The sequence below is a fragment of the Pelophylax lessonae genome (genome assembly GCF_965119305.1).
Source record: "Pelophylax lessonae genome assembly, chromosome: 3".
In the NCBI taxonomy this organism is placed as follows: domain Eukaryota; kingdom Metazoa; phylum Chordata; class Amphibia; order Anura; family Ranidae; genus Pelophylax; species Pelophylax lessonae.
The window spans coordinates 607,483,946-607,499,413 of record NC_138770.1 but is presented as its reverse complement, the minus strand read 5'-3'; the positions used below and the strand labels follow the sequence as shown (position 1 = coordinate 607,499,413).

General features: G+C 43.7%; 1 protein-coding gene across 1 annotated transcript in view; it reads right to left on the bottom strand.

The window, feature by feature from the left end:
- The window catches only part of NVL (nuclear VCP like), a 118,558-nt gene extending 103,358 nt beyond the window's left edge, over positions 1 to 15,200 (bottom strand). The window contains exons 1-4 of the mRNA XM_082249272.1: positions 15,059 to 15,200; positions 7,464 to 7,537; positions 1,747 to 1,799; positions 1,563 to 1,650 (exon numbers count right to left, since the gene is read on the bottom strand). Coding sequence (XP_082105398.1) covers positions 1,563 to 1,650; positions 1,747 to 1,799; positions 7,464 to 7,537; positions 15,059 to 15,163 — 320 coding nt within the window. The 5' untranslated portion in view covers positions 15,164 to 15,200. The remainder of the gene's footprint in view (positions 1 to 1,562; positions 1,651 to 1,746; positions 1,800 to 7,463; positions 7,538 to 15,058) is intronic.
- Positions 15,201 to 15,468: the final 268 nt, after the last annotated feature.

Sequence of the window (15,468 nt, the reverse complement as noted above, 5' to 3'; positions counted from 1 at the left end):
CACAAAATACTGACCGGGAATGCAGATTTTTCTGTTTTTTTTTTAACTCGAGAATACACAGCTCTTGTTGATGCACCTACCTGTGTGTAAATGCACATTGTAAACAATGATCAGTTAAAAAAAATGCTGTACTGAGCTTTTTCAAGCTGTAGTGTGCAAGAGGCCTAATAGAACCGATCCATTTGCCCTGAATAAAATCCTCTTTTAATATATCACAGGAGTGTGTTTTTTCCCTTACACAGCTGATTTAGATTTACATTACTGTTTGGTGCATTTACATTTTAAAACTTGAAAAGGAAGCATTTGCCTCTCTATGAATATACTGTTCTGTCGATTGACATCTTTTATTACCACAAAATTTGCATTTCACCCACACCACATCCTACCACTGATATTGTTTGGCTGACTGTCATCTAGAGAGGAGCTCTGAGTGGGTTGCAAAGCTGCTCCCTTAATGCCTAAATCTATTCCTAGGCTCTGCTCATGTTTTTCTGCTTGTTTTGCTGTAAGGAAGCAGGAGGAGAGATATGTGCATACTGCTGCTTTGCCAGCCAAAGGCCAGGGGTGGGGAGGTGACCAGAATTAAGAGCTTAACTGCAGCACAGAAAACCCAATTCATAAACATGGCCGTGCCATCTGATGTGGAGCTGGACAAAAATTTCAACTTTTTTTTTTTTTTTAAGTAACATAAAAATGCATTTTAATTGGTATTTAGCTGGTTGCCTGGAGTTCAGCTTTCAACTACATGTGAAGCTAAAACATGTTTTAGTTAGTGTTGGATATTATGTGGAAGGGCAAGAACCCTTAGCAGCTTTACAATGCTGCCTGTGTCCTGGGTGGGGAGAAGAACTACTTGTCTACTGAGCACTTTTACCTCTTTCCTGCCCAGGCCATTTTTCAGTTTTCAGTGCTGTCACACTTTGAATGACAATTGCACGGTCATGCAACACTGTACCTAATGAAATGTATTTATTTATTTTTACACAAATAGAGCTTTCTTTTGGTGGTATTTAATCAACACTGGGTTTTTTATTTTTTGCTAAACAAAAAATGACTGAAAATATTTAAAAAAGAAAAAAAAAAACTTTTTTTCATAGTTTGTTACAGAATTTTGCAAACAGGTAATTTTTCTCCTTCACTAATGGGGCTGCACTGATAGGCACTGATTAGCATCACTGGTGGGCACTTATAGGACCATTGACCCTTTATGTTGTCAGCGTGAGGACAGAAAAGCCGATAACCAGCTTGTGTTAACATCCTGTGATCAGCTGTCAATGGCTGACAGCTGATCACGTGCTAAAGGGCTGCTGTGATTGCCCCTTTACCCCGATCTATGATCAGCCGAGTCCGAAGGAGAGAAGCTCACAGTGTGCAGTAAAATCAGAGTGAGTGGTTTCAGTACAGGAGAGGAGCCGGTACAATTGTGCAGGACTGAGCGTAAGGCTGGAATTCAGCTTTAACCACATTTCCGGCCTACGCTATAGCTGAAAGACGGCTACAGCGCGGGCTTACAATGTCGGGACTTCCTCCATAAGCATTCTATTGTAAAGAATGGAACGTACCCATCGGCTCTTCTCTTTGCCCGCTTTGCCAAATGTTCATCTTCCAGGTCCTCAATATCCTCGTTCTCCTCGCAGATAACTTTGAACACTGAAAGCAAGCAGAACCGGTGCTATCAATAACTAATGATATAAAAATCAAACACGTGAAAATAACATTTTACTCTCATTACTCAAAAAGTCTCACCTTTCTCTACCTGGATTCTGAAGGCATTCCGCTTTCTTCTTCCATACTCGGCACTAAATATAAAACATGAACAAGTTTTACCATCAATACACGTTCACAAGACTCCGCAATCAGTGTTCCAGAAAAGCAGATTACTGGCATTGGGGTGGCACAATGTTCCAAAGTAAAAATTTTCATTTTTTCTCCTTTACTTCCCGAAACATCTGACAGTGAACATCATGTGGGAGAAAAATGCCTCTTCCTGTGAGATTTTAGGAAACCTCACAGGAAAAAAATGCCCTTTCCTGAGACTATGTAAGATTTCACAAAGTCTCACGAGATCTCTCAGTTTACAGATGAGATTTTCCAGGATAACATTGGTAATGTAGCCTTCCCAGGATGCAGCTGTGAGGCCAGGGCTATGAATCCCTGTGCCAGTTATGCTTTAGTTATACTTTAACTCTGGTACTCAAAGCCTACTGATCATGCCAAGCAGGGAGCAACGGCATTACTTAGCAACACACAGAGAAGGCTATATAATAACTGTGCATGCAGTAACATTGGTCTGTTTAACCACTTCCATACCAATGACGTACCCATCCGTCGATGGACTTTGGGTAGTTATACCAGCAGACATCACCCAGTTATCGTTTTTTTTAGGGTCGGCGCTCTTGGAAAAAGCAATCCCAATAGCTTACTAGCCCGGGAATACTTTTACAATCAGCAGGAGGGTATGTCCTCCCCCAACCCCCCCCCACCCCCTCTCTGCCAACTTTTGTGACATAAAAAAATTACATATTGACTGACATTTTGTTCTCTAGGGTCTCTGCTTTAAAAAAAAAAAAAAAAAAATATATATATATATATATATATATATATATATATATATATATATATATATATATATTTGGGGGTTCTAAATAATTTTCTAGCAAAAAAATTAAAATCGTTACATCTGAACAAAAAGTGCCAGAAAAGGCCTTTTCTTAAAGGAGTTGTAAAGTCAGGAAGGTTTTTTTTATCTTAATGCATTCTAATAAAAAGCCTCTTGTGCATAGCAGTTCCCCCCAGCACCCCCTAATACTTACCTGTGCCCCCTCTCTGTCCAGCGATGTCCACAAATCCCTTGGCCATCCTGGCACTCTCCCTCCGGATTGCCTGAGATACAGCCACGGCGCCATTGGCTCCCGCGGCTATCAAAGTCAGGAAGCCAATCAGGAGAGAGAGGGGGCGGGGCCAAACGGCAGCTCCGTGTCTGAATAGACACATGGAGCTGCAGCTCGACTTGGGTGCCCCCATAGCAAGCTGCTTGCTGTGGGGGCACTTGATAGGAGGGAGGAGCCAGAGCAGCAACGAGGAACCCGAGAAGAGGAGGATCCAGGCTATACTGTGCAAAAGCAACAGCACAGAGGTAAGTATAACATGTTTTTTTTTAATTGAGACTTTACAATCACTTTAAACCCCTTGCCGACTGCCCCACATACATTTATTGCAGGGCGACGGCTTCTCTGAGCAGAATCACATACAGGTATGCGATTCTGAACTTCCAGGTCTGGGGCACGCACGCTGCCAGCAACCTGCTCCCGCTTTAATCGGACACAGCAGCAGCCAATCAGTGGGTCCAGTGGACCTGATGTCCGCCGGGACCCGCCAATCATTCCCGAGAGAGGCAGAATGGCGGTCTGCCTAGATAAACAAGGCAGATTGCCGTTCTGTTATTAGGGAAGATAGAAACCAGGAACATGGATCTCTGTCTTCCCACAGTTAAAGCATCCCCCACACAGTTATAATATGTATATATTCATTTGTTTTTCTTTATATCTTTACTATTTGTACCAATAAAAACTGTTAAATTTTACTCACATGAGTGGCTGCCCGTTATAGTCCCACTTAGGCTCCGTTTCCACTATTGCGACTTGACACATGTCAAGTCGCACAGCAAGTCAAAAGCCATTAATTTCAATTTGGCCCGTTCTAACTGCTGCGACTTGAAAAATAGTTTTTGCACTACTTTTAGGCCGACTTCGGTGCGACTTCCTTTAATAATGAGGGACAAGTCGCACTGAAGTCCCCAGAAGTAGCCGCAAACAAGTCACACTACAAAGTCGCGCTAGAAGTAGCGCGACTTTGTAGCCGCAATAGTGGAAACGGAGCCTTAGGGGGTATCTCCTTTCTGCCAATTGTTCAATGCAGGGATGAGGGCAATCTGACCTCTAGACTCTTACATAGACCCAACCACTTGTATTCTTCCCACACAGTTAGCATGCACTCCCTGGGAACACATTTAACCCTTTGATTGCCCGTTAACCCCTTCCGTGCCAGTGTCATTAGTACAGTGACAGTGCATTTTTTTTTTAGCACTGATCACTATATTAGTATCACTGGTCCCTAAAAAAGTGTCACTTATTTTCCGATTTGTCTGCAGCAGTCCTGCTATAAGTCGCTGATCACCACCATTACTACAATAAACAAACAAAAAACGCTTATTTGGATTGTTTTTTTTTTTTTTTCTGTTTATAGCGCAAAAAATTCAAACGGCAGAGGTGATCAAATACTACCAAAAGAAAGCTCTATTTGTGGGGGAAAAAAAAGGACATCAATTTTATTTGGGTACAGCATAGCACAACCGCGCTATTGTCAGTTAAAGCAACGCAGTTCTGAATCGCAAAAAATGGCCTGGTCATGAAGCGGGGTAAGCCTTCCAGAGCTGAAGTGGTTAAAGAGTAACTCCACTTTTGTTGAGAAAAAAAAAACTTTTCTCACTGGGTGATCTATGTACATTACAGGCGGTCCCCGGGTCACAAACATCTGACTTACAAGCGATTCCTACTTACAAACAGTGGGAGACAACAGGAGGTGAGGGGAAATCTACCCCTAGGAAGGGAAATTCATCCTGTAAGAGTTCTCATGGGAAAAAGATGTCTCCTCTGAAGCTTTATCACCAATCCTTGTTTCCACAACAACCCAAAATTTACAAAATCCAGTTATCATAGGGACAGAAAGTGAGGTAAAATCTTCTAAACAGGGGTACAGACAGCAAAAAAAAAGAAAAAAAACAAATGGTACAGGGGTGTTAACCCTTCCCTATGCTATCCAAAAAAACTTAAAAAATATTCTTTTGGCTGGAGCTACACTTAAAAAATGTACCTGTTCCGACTTCAGAACAAACCTACAGTCCCTATCTTGTTTGTAACCCAGGGACCGCCTGTACAAGGATTTTGACAAACTTTGATGCAGATTCCTACCTTTTATTATTCTGAGGAAAACCCTGTGTGTTTTTCTCTGTCCATGTGCAAAAGTGGATCTAATGGGAGTGGTTTCATAAATATCAACCAGCTGCAGCACCTGCAAAGCTCTAAAGAGGAAAATTGCTGGGCCTGCATCCCTTTAGATGCGATTTCCTATTGTATTGGAGAGCCCCCACCCTGGATGAAGGAGCACAGGGGCATCTTTAAACAGCAGCATTATCAGTCTGGGGAAAGGGGACTATTAGATGGACTAGCAGATTTAGCTACAGTAATGAATCAAAGTCAAACTCCAGCTCACACTTATAAGCATTTACAGCATTTTGTTCTTCTATTTGGGATAAAGTAGTGATGCACCGAAATGAAAATTCCAATTTTGCACTGAAGTCAACGGGACGCAGCATGCTATTACCGGCAAAACGCCGATAACCAGATTTCTGGCAAATAAATCGGTGCATCTCTAGGATAAAAGGTTTTACATAAACAAAAGCGGATCATTGTAAGCACCACTGTCAGTGGTAAATATTTTGTCTCCTCCCGTAAACCAATACATCTGCAGAACAGCTTGTTCTTTTGAAAAACAGACTTTGTGCCAGATCACCAAAAACGAATGCAGCCATTACATCTAAGAATTGGTAAGCTGCAATATAATAAAATATTTGTTTTGGGTTTAATACTGCGTTAACCACTTTACCACCGGAGGATTTTGCTGTCTTCCGTCCAGGCCACTTTTTGTGATTCGGCGCTGTGCGACTTCAACTGACAATTGCGCGGTCGTGCGACGCCGTACCCAAACGAAATTTACGTCCTTTTTTTCCCACAAACAGAGCTTTCTTTTGGTGGTATTTGATCACCTGTGCGATTTTTACTTTTTGCGCTATAAACAAAAAAAGAGCGTTTATTTTGAAAAAATAACAATATTTTTAACATTTTTTTATATGAAATTCCCCCCAAAAAAGATGTAAAAACCAATTTTTTTTTAAATTTTTGGCCAATTTGTTTTATGCTACATATGTTTGGTAAAAAAAAAAATCGCAATAAGCGTATTTTGATTGGTTTGCGCAAAAGTTATTGCGTTTACTAACAAAGGGAAAGATTTCTGTCATTTTTGGTGTTTTTTTTTAACGCGTAATGGCGGCGATCTGCGATTTTTTTTGCGGGACTGCGACATTGCGGCGGACAGATCGGACCCTTGACTGACATTTTTGACACTTTTGGGGGTACCAGTGACATTACTGCAGTAATCAGTGCTATATATATGCACTGTTACTGTAAAAATGACACTGGCAGGGAAGGGGTTAATTTTATTGGAGAGGGAGGGGTTAATGTATGCCTGGTGCTTACTGACGTGTAGGGGGGGAGGTGACTGAGTGAGTCATGGACAGATCGGATGTCCAGCTATGCTGAACAGTCCGATCTGTCACTCCCTGTCACTATGGAGATCCGCCCGCTGTGTTTACACACAGCGGGCGGATCTCCAGACTCGATCCCCGACGATCGGGTAAGAGCAGCGGCGATCGCCGCTGCTCCTCCCCTGGCCCGACTCCCGCTGTGAATGAAAACAGCGGGAGCGAGCCTCCGGCGGCGCGCAAGCGCCGCCCAGAAGGGGGAGTGTCTGACGACATAGTACTACGTCGTCAGACGATAACGAGCCACTCTGCCGCAGTAATATTACTGTGAGCAGAGGTAAAGTGGTTAAAGGGTAACTCCACTTTTGTGGGAAAAAAAAAAAAAATTATAGCGTATACAATTGCGACAGAAATCATATCATAGTTGATTAAAAATGATCTTTCCTTTTCAATCTGCAGCGGTTATAATTTTCTGAAAATGCAATGCAATATGGCTACCTGGAGGTGTTCTGTACACAGAATGTGTACTGACCACACCCCAGAAACATTTCCTGCTTGTGTGATTGGCTCACCGATTTTCCCAGAAGTCTGCCTAAGATACAAGTCAGATTTCTGGCATCCCCTGCAACAAAAATGTCATTTTTGGGGAGATAATCCCAATAGGAACCCGTCTAAAGGGATGCAGACCCAGCAGCTTTCCTTATTAGAGTCATGCTATTGCCACAGCTGATAATCTTGAAACCACTCCTATTTGACCCACTCAGCACAGAGGAACAAACAATGATTTCTTCAGAATACTAAAAAGGTAGGAATCTGCAACAAAGTTTGTTAAAATCCTTGTAATGTACAGAGATCATCCAGGGGGGAATGTTTTTTTCTCAACAAAAGTGGAGTTACAGTTTAATCCTCCCCTACTCTATCCAAAATTAAAATAAAATGTAAAAAGTTTTGGCTTTTATCTTTACCCCTTACTCGTTTAAAAAAACAAAAATGCACTTTTTATATGATGAGTTTTGAATTAAAGGGTATGAACAAATTATTGCCAAGAGTAACCTGATCTGTTGATATAAACCAGCCATAAAGAAGTCTGTATCCGATTTTGTTTGGTAAGGAGACAAGTATATAAAATGTTGAGGATAGATACCTGTATGTCTTCTGCAGATCAGCAGCTACAGCTGAAATATCCACAAATCCTGCACACCGATTACTGCTCAAATACTGCAATACAAAGACAAAGCAGTGAAAGGCTTCTGTGTTTAGTATGATGGATACAAGCAGGTCTGGAAACCCATCCTCTCCTGTACTCAAATTGCTTACTTTGATTTCACTGCACACTATGAGAAGCTTACAGTGTGCATTCAGATGAATCCCACCTCATTTCCTATGCAGCAGTCAGATAGAGCCCACCTGGAGGCACTAGCATCATCTAGCTCTTTCCTCCCCAGCCTTAAAGGAGGAAGTAAACCCTCCTCTGACACTTTTACCTATAGGTAAGCCTATGATAAGGCTTACCTATAGGTACTGTAAATATCTCCTAAACATGTACCGTTTAGGAGATATTTACCTTACATGGAGCCAGTGACGTCCCTGGTGCATGCGCTCTGAAGGAACGGCCGCTGGTGCCATTCCTTCAGAGCCCCGTGCTGTGACCGTCGGCTCCCGCGTGCGTGCGCAGGAGTGACGTCACCGCAGCTCCGGCCAATCAGATGGCCGGATGCCGCGATCCCGGAAGACGGGCGACTGGACATGTCGCCCGTCATAGAGGTAAGCGGGTGGCACGGCGAGGACTCGTTCTAAGGGAAGTATTTCATAATGAGCTAGTATGCGATGCATACTAGCTCATTATGTCTCTTTCAGCTTGTTAAAAAAAAAAAAAAAAAAATGGAACCGAGTTTACAACCTCTTTAAGCTGGATACACACTATCCAACTTTTGAGGTTAGATTTCCTTCAGATTTGCCTTTTCTATGTAGTGCACGGGCCTGCCAGATTGCATACAAATTGAAAGTGTTTAGGTTTGACCTCCTATTATATGGTTTTGGTAAATCTAAAGGAAAAAGTCTTCAGAAAATCTTATAGTGTGTATGGCCCATTACTATCCCTGAACCATCCCTTTCATTTACTGGATGTTAGTTATTTTAATCATCGAGGCTCAGCTTCACATGTGGGTTTTACATGGGGCAATCTGCTGTGTTCAGAAAGCTACAATATGTAGAGCCCCTCCCGCCAGCCACAATCTACCCGCAACAAATAGAGAATATAAAGAATGTAATTAAAACAGAGATGTTTTATTTTAAAATCAAATGAACTTGTTGATGAAGGGTGAAAGGAGGAACTTGGGAAAGCAAAATATAAAGCATATATATAGTGCAGCCCAAAATAAATAATACAGAAATGTGCACAAATAAATGCCATACACATTAAATGAGATATTTAATCCAGAAGTGAAAAACTAAAAAAGTCATAAATATTTTTGGAAAAGAAAGTCCAAAGATGTGTAAGTGATGAAAAATCCAATAAATCCACACGAAAAATAGTGACTTGAAGAAATGACAGGTCCCACACCATGAAGAACTCAAATGTGCTCACCAGATGGTATGGACCCAAATTGCTGTACAGAAAATGGGTCATACAAGCTGAATGTAAAGATGTCCACGGCACTGGATGATGGGAACCTCCACAGCGTCTCTGGATCACGGGTTGAGTCTAGGTGAGTATCCTCAAATAACTCCAAAAAGGAAATGCCAAGGAATCCCCAGTCATGGATGTATAGAGAGGGATAAACCAAGAAACAACATAGCGTGATACCGTAGAGGCAATTTATTGAAGAGTAAAGAAATACACTTATATTAAAAAAAGATTTTTGCTTGTTTAAAGAAATACACTTACAGAGTTTCCAATGGTAAGAAGCATTCAGTTAAAGAGGCTGTAAACCCATAAAAATATATATATATATTTTTTGGCAACCTAAAAGAGAAACACATAATGAGCTAGTATGCATCGCATACTAGCTCATTATGAAATACTTACCTTAGAACGAGCCCCCGCCGTGCTGTCCGCTTACCTGTATGATGGGCGACATGTCCAGTCGCCCGTTTTCTGGGATCACGGCATCCGGCCATCTGATTGGCCGGAGCCGCGGTGAGGTCACTCTGGCGCGGGAGCCTATGGTCACAGCACGGGGCTCTGAAGGAACGGCACCAGCGGCCGTTCCTTCAGAGCGCATGCGCCAGTGACGTCACTGGCTGCATGGAACGTAAATATCTCCTAAACGGTACATGTTTAGGAGATATTTACAGTACCTATAGGTAAGCCTTATCATAGGCTTACCTATAGGTACAAGTTACAGAGGAGGGTTTACTTCCTCTTTAGGGTCTGGCACTCATGATACTTCTAACGCGTTTCATTAAAATTAACATCCTCATAGGAATTAGCCTAGTGCCTGAATCAACATACCTTATATTTATAGTGTTGTGTACAAGAAAACAGCTACTGAAGTTGTGTTTAGTAGCACACCGTGCCATTCCAACATGGCACCGGCGTGCGGATCAAGCCTCTGTATGAGTCTCCAATTGGAAGCCGCCACGTCAGCAAGAGGTGGCGCTAGCGTCTAATTCACGCCTCACTCTCAGCAAGGCTAGAACTTCCTCCTATGCTGATTGATGAAGGTGTTGATGAAGGTATTGATGTCCCAGTCAACATTCAAACCGTACGGGACATATGTCTGCAAGGTGTATATCCAGTAAGTCTCTAAACGAGACACTCCCCATTTACCGGAACCTCCCCTCCATGGGACAGTAAAATTATCTATGATTTGAAAAAAAAAAAAAGAGTACCTTTGGGGTCTTTGTTGTGATGGAATAGTGTTTAGGAACACTGTGGTTGGTCTTTTCCAGGGTGATATTAGAAATGTACACATACACATTTCTAATATCACCCTGGGAAAGACCAACCACAGTGTTCCTAAACACTATCCAAGTCTCCCGTTTAGAGACTTACTGGATATACACCTTGCAAACATATGTCCCGTACGGGTTGAATGTTGACTGGGACATCAATGCCTTCATCAACACTTCAAGAGGGTCATTGATGTCCTCTCCATTCTCTCCTTCCCTCTTCTATGTTGTGGATTTAATTCCTTCTTTTTATGCTTTTTTCTCTATTTGAATATTTCTTTTATTAATATTTTTAGAATTTTAAATTTTTCCAATTTAGCCATTATTTGTGATATATATAGTCCCTTTTATATGCACTTTTAATTAATTTATGCCCTTCATTACTTGTCGATTGCTCTCTATCACTAATCATCAGTGCAATACTGATTATTTTAATTTTGTTTTTTTATGTTCCGTTCCTCATTTTCCATTTTTATAATGCTTATAATATGAGCTAATGTTTATATTATATTTTACATTTTTAAATCTTTTTATTTTTTCACAGAGGAGATCGCCTTATTTTAGCTGGGCTCTCTCTGAATTTTAATTTATCTCTGCACTTACATTTTTTCGTATTTGTATATGCTATAACATAAATGAAAACAGTGTGCAGACATTGTGTTTATTTCTATTTGTCTTCGGGAAGACGTTCTGACTTCCTTTTTTTTAGATCGAGGCTTGAATTGGTTGCCTGCGCCATCTTTGATGACGCGGGAGTGCGAGTTCCAGCGCCGTCCTTGATGACGCATAGGCGGAAGTTCTAGCCTTGCTGAGAGTGAGGCATGAATCAGACGCTAGCCCACCTCTTGCTGACGTGGCGGCTTCCAATTGGAGACTCATACAGAGGCTTGATCCGCACGTCGGCGCCATGTTGGAATGGCTCGGTGTGCTACTAATCACAACTTCAGCAGCTGTTTTCTTGTACACAACACTATAAATATAAGGTATGTTGATTCAGGCACTAGGCTAATTCCTATGAGGATGTTCATTTTAATGAAACGTGTTGGGAGTATCATGAGTGCCAGACCTTAACTGAATGCTTCTTACCATTGGAAACTCTGTAAGTGTATTTCTTTATCCTTCAATAAATTGCCTCTACGGTATCCCGCTATGTTGTTCCTTGGTTTATCCCTCTCTAAACATCCATGACTGGGGATTCCTTGGCATTTTCTTTTGGAGTTGAGGATATTAACCTAGACTCAACCCGTGATCCAGAGACGCTGTAGAGCAGGCATCACTAAATGGCGGACCGCGGGCCAGGTTCGGCCCCAATCACTCTCTCACCCGGCCCGCAGCGGTCGCGCCATTTAGATGCCTGTTCTTCTCTCAGCTGTCACGCTTTCGCTTTCATCTTCACAGAGCCAACTGCGGGAGGCAGGGACAGTTCTGAAGGGAGGGCGGAAGCTAAACAAGCCAGTGATTGGTTGCTAAGATAAAGGGCAGTCCAAGCAACCAATCACCAGCTTGCAGCTTCCGTCCTCTATTCAGAGCTACTGTGCCTCCCGTCCTCCTGTCTGTGTAAGGCAGGGGAAATGTGTGAAGAGAGAGAGGTGATGTGTGGCGAGGACGGAGTAGGAGGAAGAATGGACTACAGCAGAACAAGGTGCAGTGTATGAATAGGTCACTATTTTTACAGCATTAGAAAACTATGATCACTGAGTGGGGAGAGATGTTGAAGCAGTGATCACTGTGAAGGAGGTAGTAAGCAGTGATCACTGCTGCTGATTGATGGGAGATCAATGTCTGAACCTGTGTAAACCCTACATCTGGTGCCTGCTATGTCTGCTGTGTGTGATGGTTGCAGGAGACATTGAAAGGGATCAAAATGCTAACTAATTGTCAGAGTGCTATAGTGCTTTTTTTCTCCTATCTCAATCTTAAGTGCAGTCATTGTTTGCTGCCCCCTATTTTATGTTAAGGGGCACACTGATGGGCACAGCAAAATGTGTCCATCAGCATACCCCTTAAAGTGGTTGTAAACCCCCAAGTAGTGTTTGTATCTAAAGGTAAGCCTATAATAAAGCTTACCTATAGGTACTGTAGATATCTACTAAACTTGCACCGTTTGACGTTATCAGCACATGCGCTCTGAAGGAACCCGTGTGCCCTGTGCCATGATTGGCGGCTCCCGCGCGCATGCACAGGAGTGACGTCATCACTGCTCTGGCCAATCAGGTGGCCAGATGACGCGAACTCGGGAATGTAAGGCGGCTGAACATGTCAGCCATGTTACCAGTGAGCGAGCGGCGCTGCGGGGGCTTCGTTCTAAGGTAAGTATTTCATAATGAGCTAGTATGCGATGCATACTAGCTCATTATGCCTTTGTCTTCCAGGTTTTTTTTTCTTAGGTTTACAACCTCTTTAACATAAAATGTACCCATCAGAGTGCCCCTTAACATAAAATAAGGGGCATGCTGATGGGCACATATTATGTTAGTGGGATTGCGCTGATGGGCACATGTTAAGGGGCACTCTGATGAGGACACCTGAAGTAAGGGGGCACACTGATCTGAATACCTGATCTAAGGTGGCACTGTGATGGCCCCACCTGATGTAAGGGGGCACTCTGATGAGGACACCTGATGTAAAGGAGCACTCTAACCTTATTTGATGGGTACAAATGATGTAAGGGGGAACTCTGATGATGGCACTTAATGTAAGGGGGCCTTATGATGAAGAAGCCTGATGTAAGGGGGGCACTCTGATGGGGACATCTCATATAAGGGGGTACCCTGACAGTGGCAACTGTTTTATGGGGGGACCCAATGTAATGAATCACTCTGGTCGGGGCACCTGATGTAAGGGGGAACACTATTGGGGACAGTTACAGAGTATTACCAGAGCGTGTGGGGAAAACAGTAAGAAAAGCATCATAGAGCGTGGCTGTGCCAAAAAAAGGAAAGTAGAAGCGTACAATCTTTCATGGCACAGACTTGAGATTCGGACCTCGGCCAGAAGAAAATTTTAGTGATCGGACCTCCTTGAATTTTAATTCACTACCCCTGCTGTAGAGGTTCCCATCATTCAGTGCCGTGGACATCTTTACATTCAGCTTGTATGACCCATTTGCTATACAGCAATTTGGGTCCATACCATCTGGTGAGCACATTTGAGTTATTTTTTGGTGTGGGACCTGTCATTTCTTCAAGTCACTATTTTTCGTGTGGATTTATTGGATTTTTCATCACTTGCACACCTTTTGCACTTTCTTTTCCAAAAATATTTATGACTTTTTTTATGAGTTTTTCACTTCTGGATTGAATATCTCATTTAATGTGTATAGCATTTATTTGTGCACATTTCTTTATTAGTTATTTAGCGCTGTACTATATATATGCTTTGTATTCTGTCACCATTTTTGTCGGTTGGAGTGCTAGCAGCTATTGTCACTTTCACAGTACTTATTGTTCATATTTGTTGCCATTTCTGTTTGCGCAGTTTGATATATATTTTTCCAAAGCAAAATATAAGCAGATAAAACTTCTGCTTTAAAGCAAATTTGTGGCCTGCTTATGGACATCCCTGTTATTTAATTTTCATAACAAGTAGTGAATGAACTTTAAACCAAAGCATCCCTGACCTCATGTAGCTGTGGACCAATTCATCCTCAACATTCCCAATGAAAGTATTAAAATTCTCTCAGAAACTTAGGTCACACTACTCTAACTCCCAGCAGTAACTCAGTAGCTCAGCTACCTTCTGCCAGAGAGCTGAGCTAAAGAGCCACTGCCTGGTAGGGGGCGGGGGATGAGGAGCTGAGCTACTGAGCCAGTGCTGAGTAGGGGGGGAGGGGCTGAGCTACCGAGCCGTGTATGGGGGTGGAGCTGAGCTACCGAGCCACTGTCGGGTGTGGGAGCTACCGAGCTACTGCCGGGTAGGGGGGAAGCTACCGAGCCACTGCCGGGTGGCGGTGGGGAGCTACCACTGAGCCACTGCCGGGTGGCGGTGGGGAGCAACCGAGCCACTGCTGGGTGGCCGTGGGGAGCTACCGAGCCACTGCCGGGTGGTGGTAACTGCCGGGTGGCGGTGGGGAGCAACCGAGCCACTGCTGGGTGGCGGTGGGGAGCTACCGAGCCACTGCCGGGTGGTGGTAACTGCCGGGTGGCGGTGGGGAGCAACCGAGCCACTGCTGGGTGGCGGTGGGGAGCTACCGAGCCACTGCCGGGTGGTGGTAACTGCCGGGTGGCGTGGGGAGCAACCGAGCCACTGCCGGGTGGTGGTAACTGCCGGGTGGCGGTGGGGAGCAACCGGGCCACTGCTGGGTGGCGGTGGGGAGCTACCGAGCCACTGCTGGGTGGCGGTGGGGAGCTACCGAGCCACTGCCGGGTGGTGGTAACTGCCGGGTGGCGTGGGGAGCTACCGAGCCACTGCCGGGTGGTGGTTGGGGGGAGCTACCGAGCCACTGCCGGGTGGGGCAGCGAGATGTACAATGGTGCTTCTAAGGTGAACTTTCAAGATGACTTGCTCCGCAGTGCTTTAGCTACAGAGGTCAGTGAAGACAACGTTTACAAAGTCTAAAGAATTGCTAGGAAACACTATTTTCAATTTATTGTTTTGCAGAAACGTTACTTTCTTACAAACCTCCCCTTCCTTCTAGCGATGTGTCGGTGTACACTGCCTGGTTTAATAGAACAGAGCATCTGATAGGTGATATCAGGGACACTATGGAGCCGAATAATGAAGACTGGAGCAATGGAAGCTTTCCATGCAGGACAAGCAGCAGACTGGATGGCACTATTAATATATAAGAGTAGCCTGTATACAGAGAGATCAGTATATGGCGGTGTATATACCCTCCTCCCGTACCTGGGTGAGCCGGTGTTTCAGCCTCCGGTCTATTCCCGGGGACACCGGTCGGATCTTCATATTGATGCCTGTATCTGTCTGTCCCCCGGAAGTGACTTTTTCCATCAGCTCACACGTGGGTCGGGGTCCTCACACGCTGCCGTCCTCGGATGTGCCTGACAAGAAATGCCATTACACGGGCTGAATACATATGTGCCTGACCAGACAAGTGCTGGCAGCATTTACCTGACTACAGAAGCCCCCACAGCTTCATATCACATCACAGAGCACGCCAGGCTATGTCATTTGATGTAACTTATCTCCTCATAGATAGGTGTCCATAGTACTGCCTGCTTCTCTATATCCTATTTCTGATGATTGCACCTATTTGTCCTGTGAAATGCCTGTCAACTAGTATTTTGTTTTATTTG